We start from the raw sequence: 12,249 nt of genomic DNA on the forward strand, positions 1-12,249 counted from the left end.
ATAATGTAATTAATGTAATGTAATGTGATGTGATGATTTGTGATGTGATGTGATGTGATGTGATGTGATGTGATGTGATGTGATGTAATGTAATGTAATGTAATGCAATGTAATGTAATGTAATGTAATTAATGTAATGTAATGTAATGTGATGTGATGATTTGTGATGTGATGATTTGTGATGTGATGTGATGTGATGTGATTTAATGTAATGTAATGTAATGTAATGTAATGTAATGTAATGTAATGTAATGTAATGTAATGTAATGTGAAAGAGTAGTCTAATAGTCAAAATGATCCAAACAACCAATTTCGATTCCTTGCTTTATACGACATTATGGAAAGTCCGTTCCTCGCACATTCACTTTTTATTTATAAACGGTAACACTGTCGACGCAGATTGGAAAATGTTATTTTATTTCAATTTTTCACTTACGTACCATCTCGATGTAGAAAATTGGGATTGAGAGAACAGATGACGTCACCATCGAAACAAATACATCTGCCGTAAATTTGTTCTTGGAAAACTTCATTATGGCCTATAGGAAGAGAAAATGGTATTGTCATAATGACGAGTGACTTAGACTATGTGCTAACATATTAGACTATGTGCGTGTGCTATGTGATTTTGCTAGTTCTGTAGCACTGCGATACTAACCCATCATATGTATCACTATTTGATTTTTAATATCATTATTGCAATACAAACTTTACCTTCACAACCAACCAACCAACCAACCAACCAACCAACCAACCAACCAACCAACCAACCAACCAACCATTCATTCAATTCAATTCAATTCAATTCACTTCAATTCACTTCACTTCAATTCAATTCAATTCAATATAACTTTATAGTCCTCGTCGGAAATTTATCTTTAGCTTCACACAACAGAGACAAAAGTATAATTTATACACAAAATATAGACAACTAAAAACTAAAACACTGATATACATACAATAAAGGAAACGAAGAACAGAATAAGATTCAGCAAAATAAGACGTTGATCTTTCAGCACAAGATATGATGTAACAAAAACGTTATTCTAACTCACTGTATTTTAGGCCCTTGTAGGTACACTTTAGAGATTGGTCGATGCAGGGTAGCCTGGTACAGTTCACTAAATCACCTGTACTAGAACAGTGACAAACTTCTGAACATCTGCCATCATCTAATGGTATCTAATATGTAAAGAACGCAACACACTAATATATAAATTAGGAAGATATCCCTCTGATCACCTCAACACAGGCCAAAGGTCAAATGTATATATATATGGTTTATTCGGTACTTTGGCCCCAAAGGTCAAATGATTGAACAATAATAATGTAATCAATAAAGTATCTCCCCATTTTGAATGATATAGGGATTCCCACTGCAGTATTGTCATCCTCTTCAACGCTTTCTCTTGGGATTGTATATGTTAGCACGCCCCCAACGGCACATTATCACAGGTTCTACAGGTTGCCTCGATGTGTTTAATAGTTTCAGGATGACTTTGTCAATTCTGTGTCATTCCCGACGTCGTTTAAATGACAGTATCATTTTTCTCATGAAGCTGCCTAAACAACTTTGTATTGTGGATGCGGCAGCCAATTTTAGCAGGTTGTGACGTGCTGATACATGTAAGTACAACCCTCTAAGAAAGAGTTCAAAGTATGATGACAAAGATAGTCAACGGAGTAGGCATCCTGTGATGAATAGACCGGAGGTTGCATATCTTACAACATTTTACAAAGAAGAGAGAGAGAGAGAGAGAGAGAGAGAGAGAGAGAGAGAGAGAGAGAGAGAGAGAGAGAGAGAGAGAGAGAGAGAGAGAGAGAGAGAGAGAGAGAGAGAGAGAGAGAGAGAGAGAGAGAGAGAGAGAGAGAGAGAGAGAGAGAGATATAAGAAAACCGCCTAGCGCCAACTATATTTTTGTTTATACTGATATAAAACTAACTTGTGAAAAGACAGGGATAAGAAGAAACAGGGAAAATGAACGGAGACAACCCAGCGTTTGACAAACCACTAGCATTAGCTTATCGAAAAAAGGACGATATTTTAAGATTTGAAAACGGAGATGCGCCATTCAAAGATCTTCAAATATACGTGATGAAGACTGTGAGACGATATTAGATTATATAGTTGGTCCTGCCACTACGCATGCTAGAAACGTTTTCATATTTAGTTGTTAGTCACAGATGTAGTAACAACAAGACAACCACGATCATCTCTACTCACTTCAAATGCTATCAATAAATTCACACAACGATAAAATCGGAAACAGTTGTATCGTGCTGAAATTATTAGAATTAAGCAGTATTTCTACGAGCTAGAAATTGGTGACCGCCCTACATCTCTTTCAGATTAAGAGATTACACTTACTCGAATGTTACTGCCGGGAGATATGAATATCTGCTCTCTGTGGTCTGATATCGAAATCTCACAACCTGTGCACATTAAATGTAGGAAATGTAAGTCTTTCAAGCTCTTCAATGACATACACATAACATTTGCACAGTGGAAGTATTATTGAAAATACTCCTTGCTCTAAAATGTGAACACGGGTCATGGTGTGGTCTCTACCCTTAGCGATCAATTATGCAGAAGGGGAGTAAATTACGCTAAACATCTTTTATGGGCGATTCGATTGAAAACACCATGTTTGGTCTGAAACAACATACAATTAATGAAAATCACAAATCTGCCTATTGACTGCACCACGATTGTTAGATATGTTGGAAACATTATTCATAAAATAACTTGATTTGATCAAAATATTTTGTGCTATCGCTGGGTGATTAGAACAAAGCAGCACGTATTCAAGCAGCAGGCCACTTTTCCATTAACTTTGACTGAAAGTACTATCGGTGAAAAAATTGATAGACTAGTAAACCGTACTTGGATTAACATGATTAATGTTGAACAATAGGAAAACGTTTATCAACATTACCTTTATATGCCCTATGTTCAACTGCAACGGGAGAAGTCGGCGTCACCTCTGTTTCATTAGAATAAAACGCACGGGCAGCCCTCGCTAAAAAATGTAGAACACAAAATTATATGCTGATGCCACGTACATAACATGTCTTACAAACACACACATACCCACACCCACCACCCCCACACCCACACACACACGGCAACGTTAATAAACAAACAAATGAATAAGCAAACACACAAACACACACATCAGGTTTAACAGTTTATGGGTCACTCGTCAGTCGTCACATGTTTTGGAAATCATGAAAGTCCACAGTCGGGAATGAACTCAGTATGAGATCGATATTTGTTTGCCAGAATCACATCCCCAAAACCCAATTCTAAAGATCAGTGTACCAGAGAGAGCGCAAGATCTAGATTGAACGCCAAGACACAGCTCTGCGACACCGTTCTCTCCCTCATTGCTTTGCTTGATTCGACTGGTCGATTGTTTCCTTAATTCAAATATTTTAACATATAATTCTAAAATAAGAGAGGTAATAAATGATGTCATCATATTCCAATAGGATAAATTGTAGGATTGACAATCACGCGATATTAAAAAGTGCTGACTGCATAGATTCTAAAAAAAATGACGTAACGTTTGTCCATTCATGTAATCATGAGCTTGTTAGCAATGTACTGTAAGTCAACTTGAACTTCAGCCAAGATTACTAAAGTATTCGTATTTAAACCCCCAATACGATATTGTGGATTGTAAGTACAAGTCATTGCATCCACAAACTTCCTGAAAGAAAAACCCGGTTGACTTGACTGTGTCACGATTACTAGTACTTTCACCTACTTTGAACCACGAAATATTTGACAAAGTATGCAGCTAAACTACTATCAGATGAGTAATGAAAAAAGAAATACAAGTAACACGAGATCTTTACGAGACTAATTTTGGCGCCACTTCTGTAGTACAGTTTAGACGACAAACGATTATTTGTGATTCTGTTTGTATTTAGTTTGTGGTCTGATTGTAGAATTTCTAGCTGTTTGGACTTAGTCTATCTTTAGTATGTTTCAAACATCAATATTTCCACTCAGTGTTTTGACCATAAAATTGAAGGGGTACACACAAAAGTGTGTCTTGATAATGTGCTCACCGGACTAGGGTAGAGATGGTGGGATGACGGAACGCAATTTCACTAATTAACCAATATGAACATACAAATCGACAAAACTATCATTCAAAATATCTTTTACAGAAAATGATGTCCGATCATGAACTTATAACGTTACAAATTTAACCTTTTTTTTCTCCTCGAAAGTACATGTTTACTAATGTTTTTGTCATTCACTGCTGAACGAGGCTCAGGATGACACTTGCGTCTTCAAGTTGCCAGACGAACTATTTAGTTTACAAACCAGGGACTAGACGTTATCAAGTTTTTAAACGTTTGATCTCTTTAGCTTTAAAGAGAGTGTACGTCTGATGAACTCGGCTTGTCCTGAGAATGACTTATTCCGTTTACTCACAAGAGTCAAAGTTGTACACTATGAACATTAATAGTTATGTTGAAAGAGAAACATTTTTAACGTACTACTCTACCAACAGTACACCAATTTGGGTAAAATGAAGCTCTTGTAAATTATACTTCATACTTGACTCTGAGAAATTCAACAAGTTCATTCATACATTTCCAGATAGTTTAGTCTCAAACAAACAAACAAACAAACAAACAAACAAACAAACAAACACAAACAAACACACACACATACATACACAAACAAACACACACACACACAAACAAACAAACAAACAGACAGCCATACATACATACATACATACATACATACATACATACATACATACATACATAGATGTTTACAATGTACAATTTGCCTGATTGGAGTAAACAAAACAAATTATAGCATGATCGATCAGAACTAGCCGATTCATAAAAAAGACAGTCTCTAAACAAACTATCAGACACAACATGCGACTGGAGATAATGTCTTCATTCCGAAAGTTAATGTAATTTTGAACCAGCACCACTTGAAGTACACAGCTACTTAACATTATCCAACCAATTGGGGAAAAAGGGTTAGATCCACTGTCAAATCTAAAGAAGTTGTTGAGCCCCATCTACACGTAGGTCGTCCTACCTGAGGCAGTCCCAAGTCCTACCTGAGGTAGGATAGATTTGTGTCTAAACGTAGGAAGGTTACAGCGGAGATGTCGCGCCTTCCTTCCTGACAGTACATAGGACGAAGGCTTCAAACTATCCTGAATCCTACCTCAGGTAGGATTTTTAGTGCCGTGTAGATGGGGCTACTGTTACATGATGATTAGAGACAATGTCTGTGCCATTTAAGATATAAAAATATTCTACATTCAATAAATAAAGTAATGTCATATTATACATGATGCAGATATTTTAATTAGAAAATACTGACCAACGCACTGATTGTCGAAAAATACCCTTTGAAAATCAAGACATTGTTGTAAACGATCCCCCTCATCACCATCACAATTACAGCTCATAGCAACAACGGTGCCCATAGTGCCAACATAAGCAGCACGACAAGCTGCATACGTTCCATGACAGCCTGTAGACTTGGAGTCGTTCGTTCCTCGGCATTCTTCTATGAAAGTTTCATAACTTGACCTAGAAGGTAAAATACATTACTATCAGTAGTACGTACAATGAACCAATTTCACTGTGTTGGGTAAAACGTGTGTTTAGATGACTGTTGTCCACCACATTACAATGTAATGGTGAGGAATCACATTTAAAATTTACTACTTTGGAAACTGAACTTTCGGCTTGCTGTGATAGACACAAACTTAAGTTATTGTTGTTTGATGGTGGTAGATTACACAAGTGAGTGGTAGCGGTGCCTTCATTGTGAGGGGGTATAATCATGCGTAAACACTAAAAAAATGTAAAGTGCAAGATCATAGAAGTTACCAGGAATACCACCCCCCTGTGAGTACAATTAAACCAATTTCCATTCAATATCTTAAATAATTTCTTCTCCACTGTCTATGCTTATGCGCTTAAATCAACATGTGGCAACAAGAAGTGTTAGTGTGTGTCAATCTTAGCTTAACTTCCACTGTCGCATTTTAAAAAATGAAGACTGAACACAGCTTTACCTGCAACTTTCATCTGTGTTACACCTCGCAACGAGATCTAGACAGTTTGACATAGGGTTTTCCTCATGAGAACAGCGTGGATTTAAACCTTCTCGCAATGCAATACACTGATCGTCTTCAGTTGCACAATAACAGTAAACTAGTGAATGTGTTAACACATCTTGTACGGTTGTAAAGAAGGCATGAATTGATGCAAGACACTCATCTCGTCGACATGCCCCAGTGATTTGATCAGGCGAACATGCTTCGATGTACTCAGCTAAAAAGACACGACAAGTTTGGTCAAAGTTGCATCCGGATAGTGCCTCTACGCATGTGCTCTCTGTTTCAAAAATAAAAGGATACAAAAGACAGAAAAGAGCCTTATTTTCGTTGACTGGTGATAACGGATCTAAGACAGTAAGTTAAAAATGCACGGTTACTGAATAGTGATGGCATGCAATAGGTACATAAGCTACTCGGTTATCGATATATTATTGTTGTCAAGTGAATCAATTGGTATCCATGGTAACAGATACATCATCATGGTATATGTAGATGAATAGCCATCATTCCTGTGTTCCCTTACTATCTGATCCATGCCAAAAACGTGCGGACGGATAGACAATAATGTGTGTAAAGTTCAGTGAATGGTATGTGTGAGAGAGAGAGAGAGAGAGAGAGAGAGAGAGAGAGAGAGAGAGAGAGAGAGAGAGAGAGAGAGAGAGAACGAGAGAGAGAACGAACAAACCTCCACCATTGTATCCACCGGTAGGCCCAGCAGGTTCCATTTGCCCAGGGTTCATAGCTAGGGTGACAACAATTCAGGAGATTAAAAGATTACACGTACACAACCGGCTGGGTAATTTCTCAAAATGAAAGGCTAAAATTCACAGTTATGTACTCATAATGCTTACTTTGCTATTATTGCTAATATTATGCTAATTAATACAGATGCATTTCGCTCACATATGTATCATCGAGCTTCATTCATGTAGCAAACGTCTGTTTAATATATGCATAATTAACATAATACTATTATCATCATTATTAATATTTTATCATTACTATGACATACCCCAGTCTGTGCATACATATGTCACTTCCACATCGATTATCATTTACTTCTGATATCAAGTTGTATTTAATTAGCTAGTTTACAAATTATTTCCATATAAAAGATATTTTAGACAAAAACTTCTTGCAATTTATTGAGTTCCAAACATGCACTTGGTCTATTTTGGTTCCCATTGAGGAAAATATGGTAAAATTGTTTTATAAAATAACTATCCATGCGTCATTCACTTGGCAGGGATTTTCGTATATCACTATTATTTATAGGGGCTACAGGGTCAAATGTCCACTCATTGCGTGTGCTTATTTCGAGAAACAACGTTTGTGAATACTAATCATATTAGTTTGCATATCATGTTACAAATAATACGTTTTTCCCCTTATATCTAGGATTCGATCAAGTTAGGCAAAGTGTAATTACAATAGTGAAAACTCTGCGTATTAATTTGCATAAAGTATGATTAACGATTTTATCATTATCATGATCTCAAAAAACTGCTGGATCAAATGTAAGCTGGTACTGCACATGTTTGAATGAAGCGATTGCATGGTGATTACGCCAATTTGCATAATAAGTATACTTTATACCTATTTTTATATATTACACATAGACACCAATAATACAATACACTATAGGGTTGTTTTCCTTACCTTTCGTCCCACATTTAAATGTGATTTTAATTTCGTTTTTATATAAGGGACAAGGTAAAGATGTCTGTGGTGTACATGTAGTGCATAGGTAAGAACCAAACTGTTGACAAATATGCTTACGCCGTCTTCTTAGCTCATGACTTTAAGAAGGCTGAGAGCTTATTTATGGTACAAATGGCAAAATGATACGCAGGGCTCTTGTTTGACACCTTCCAATTCTCATTTTGATTTATATAGATGGCTACCCTTGCCATGTGATACTGTATATATGGAAATTCAAGGCATGGTCTAATCAGTGAGATATACACTAGCATCTATATCTACTTAGGACCAGCATTACAGGCAATCGTTTCCACATTTTACTGATATCGATGACTTCCTCAAATGTGTTATTTTGTAAATTTTTGTTAAAATCAAGGTAAGGAAGGTCAGTATAAAAGTTTGAGAAATATATCCTCAATTTATTCTTATTGGGCAGGATGCTACTAAATGTCAAGTATAGTTATAATATATACTTGAATACTAAATATGGATTGGAAGTATGGGGTAGCACATGTCTTATCTAAAGCCCATTTTCAGTGTACAAAAAAATGTTTGTGCGTTGCATAACGTTCTTTGGTTTCAGGAGAATCACCATCACCACTATTTCAAGAGTTAGGTCTTCTAGATATTTTCAAACTTCACAAGCTGTGTGTATTAACTTTCATATTTGAGTTGTACAATGGAAACCTTCGTCATATCCTTAACGACTATTTTCAAACTGTTGATCATAGTCGAAATACCATAATATAAATTTGAGAGAAACCTAGCCATTCCGCACATCCCCTTTGTATGAACAAGCTCTCCATTGACAGACATCCTTGTACAATTGTTACAGTAGTACAATGTGTCCTTACCTTGTGTTGTTAACGTTCTTGATTGTTGGTTACTTCCCACCTCCACTATTGAGAAACACAGAAAAATATCGATGTAATTTGTCAGCTTTTCATAGAGTGAGTTTGAATGTCACACTGGGCGAATTCAAAAGGTATAGAAAGGGATAACAATTGATAGATATGATAGGTTTAGCGAACAGTCTCTGCAAGTTATCGATTGGAAAAGTGAAAACGCGAACAAGGTCGTTTGTTTTTGTATTTTTCTAGTTGAGGTTCAGGACGAGTTAATCGTGTCAGAATAATGTTTCTGCTATAGATCGAAAGACCATAGTACCATTATAAAACAATCAAACCTTACGGAAACTGTCTTATTTTAATCAACTGTGGCCTAAATTATCAATTTTACCTTTTATTGTCTTGTATTAACTAGTTTAAGAATAACTGGATGTGGACACAGTACATTAAAAATTTCATAATTAAAATGTAATAATCAAGAACATTCCCTGAGCCAACTAAAATGAACCTGTTTTTGAGTTGTGGCACATAATACTCTAGTTACGGTAGGAGGTGTCAAATTCGAATTACGTCAACGACGCAACTTTCGGGCCAGACTGAAACGGGCGCTCTTGTCAACATTCGAACGCGAAACAAACCCGTGTTTGGAAGTGAAGTGAAGAGAAGTGAAGTGAAGTGAAGTCTTACGTGTGTTTTTCGATCGTTGTACGTACTCTTGAATTGGAGATTTAGGGTGAACGGAAGGTAATTTCGTATGAGTTTCAGAAGTCCTTGAGAAGAAAATTAGCTTTACTACCATGACTTAAAGAGGAACTGTCTTATAAACTGTCTTATAAATATTAGACTTGATGAAATGTATCAACAACCACACTCCCTATATTGCCGGTCAAGCAAAAACATTGACGTGCGAAACAGAAAAGTTGGAGTCGGCCATATCAAAAAGATAACACTACGCCCAGTGTCTGACGCTAGAATTTCATCTCTCAATCTACTAAATGTCATCGTTCAAGGCGGGTTGAGGTAGCATGGTGGCATGCTAAGGAGTTACCAGAATAGAACACCAACAAGGGAAAAACCATGTACATTGATTCGGAACTTCTAAACGAGATCGAGGCCATAAAAAAGGCGAGTTTGCGAACTATTGCAAGATTAGCCGTAACGTCTGAATACATCCAAGACTTCTACCTGAGATACCCCCGGGTCATAAATGTCTGCTTCTTCACAAGTCATCCAAGTTGAGTACCCCCCCCCCCCACAAAAAAACAAAAACATTTTCTTTTAATTTTCTCATTAGTTGCTTCGATTTCGACTGCTCAAAATGAAACTGACATGACATTTGGAAACTTTAATTGCATTATTTCAAAAGTATGACTTGTATGGTATTCACTTGAAATTTACATACTGACCATAATTCCATATGACCAGTTGTGGAGAATCGACAGTGAAAAAAAAACTTCCTCTTCACTGGGCCATGACCGTGCGACTGGTCGTGGAGAATAGAATAGAATAGAATAGAATAGAATAGACAGTGAAAAAAAATACTTCTTCTTCACTGGGCTACGACCGGCGGCCGTGCGACTGGTCGTAGACTGGCCATGACCGTGCTACTGGTCGTGGAGAATAGACAGTGAAAAAACATACTACGTCTTCACTGGGCTACGACCGTACGACTGGTCGTGGAGAATAGACGGTGAAAAAAATACTTCTTCTTCACTGTGCCAAGACCGTACGACATACCACCTAGTGCACCTTATAATCAAGTTCTCACCACTCATCCGAATGTACCGCGATAGAAACATCTTTGGTAATATCACCATACTCTGCTAGTTTTTCCTTTAGTGCTCGGTATGTCATGGAAGACCTTTTCAAGGGTTCTATTAGTTCAATATCACCATCTTTCAGCTTTGGATATGAACCCCTTTTGCCTTTCACTGGTTTGCATGATACACATTGTTGCTATATGCGAGCGAAATGGTGCACCATCTGCAAGCAGGACTAGGGGTCTAGGAGTTTCCGACATGGAACCCCCGGCCATTATGCATTCCTGTATCAGCATAGTAACATCCTGCCATTTTAAAAAATAATGAATTTATAGTTTGTTTTTCAGTAGATGTATTCAACCAAAAATAGATTATTTTTCATCTGTCGCGCCAACTATATTACTATTATAGTATTAGTCACTAGTCACACTGACTCTATAGTGTTTACGTATCGTAAAGCCTACAGTTCAAATTGCAACAAATTATACAAGTTGTATAAAAACTATCTACACTGTCTTCCCATGAAAGAAGTGTCCATGGTAACATTGAGAAGATTTCAATGAGGGTTCTAATATTGTACCCAAAATCAATAAATACATCTAGTAGCATAGCTTTTGGGCCTCACAGTGTGTGCAGTGCCACTTTATCATGTGGCTAGGTACGTATACTGCATGCCGTGTTCAGTGGATCAACAGGTACTGATATGAGTTAATTATTTCCTATTTCATAGTGACCACACTCCGCAATACAACTCTAGCAATTTCCTACATGAAATCAATATTTAACTGTTTCAACATTGCGAGAATGAGATATAAGGTGCGAGATCAATATATATTTCAAATCAATGTAGGATGAAAAATTAAATTCTTTTACTTTTGGGGTGTTTTTTTTAGTTGTCTAGTTCACATCATACAGAAACGATTTTACTTTTTAATGGGTCTGTTTGTACCCCTAAACATTCAACTATTTCTTTTTTAAAAATATCCCCTAAATTGAGAAATGGAAGAATTTTCACTAGCACAGCACTAAAATAAAGTGTCAACAAAAGAACTATTTTTCCTCACTACATACTAGTAGACTTTGTATTCATACTTTTACTATATACTGATTTGAAATTGGATGGACATTTTAGATTTTAGCCAATTAAGTTAGGAGGGGGGGGGGGGACTAAATGTTTTTAGCTGTTAATCCTACATTGACCTACTATTGACTTCACCCCTTATGTGTTGATTTATCATACATAATTATGTACTGACATATTATGAAATTTCATGTAAATTTTGTCCAAAAACGTTGAAATTTGGAAGTTTTTTTTTCAATAATTATGAATATTATGACCACTTTGGCTTTGGGAGAAATACATAAACTCTACACATGAATATTTTAGTTGATTTATCATACATACGAACTGACAGAAATATACCTTGGTGCCTGTGTGTTCCAATATTATAAAATGTCAAGTGATTTTTGTTCAAAATGTTGAAATTTTGATGGGGTGGGGGGTCACATTTTTACTGGCATTTTAAAGTTAGCATACACACAATGATTTTTGTTGTATAATTATGAAGAGGCATTGGTGCATTATACATATGTGCATAGTTAAACAAGCTCATTTTAATTTTTGTCAAAATTCAACAATATTTCATAAAAACTTTCTGTCGAAAATGTCTAAATTTAGATGTGTGGGATTACAATTTCAATTCTAGAATTTAAACGGACGTGGTGACCCACTATTATTTTGTCATTGATAAATAGCTGGAATAATACATTGTACACGTACAGCATATAAAATTAATTCTTCACGGACTTTTATCCTTTTTT

General features: G+C 36.3%; 1 protein-coding gene across 1 annotated transcript in view; it reads left to right on the forward strand.

Moving 5' to 3' along the window:
* The first annotated feature begins 1,542 nt into the window (after positions 1–1,542).
* LOC144434051 (cytochrome P450 20A1-like) overlaps positions 1,543–12,249 on the forward strand; it is a 65,748-nt gene continuing 55,041 nt past the window's right edge. The window contains exon 1 of the mRNA XM_078122503.1: positions 1,543–1,626. Coding sequence (XP_077978629.1) covers positions 1,585–1,626 — 42 coding nt within the window. The 5' untranslated portion in view covers positions 1,543–1,584. The remainder of the gene's footprint in view (positions 1,627–12,249) is intronic.

Source organism: Glandiceps talaboti, chromosome 4 (genome assembly GCF_964340395.1).
Source record: "Glandiceps talaboti chromosome 4, keGlaTala1.1, whole genome shotgun sequence".
NCBI classification, from domain to species: domain Eukaryota; kingdom Metazoa; phylum Hemichordata; class Enteropneusta; family Spengelidae; genus Glandiceps; species Glandiceps talaboti.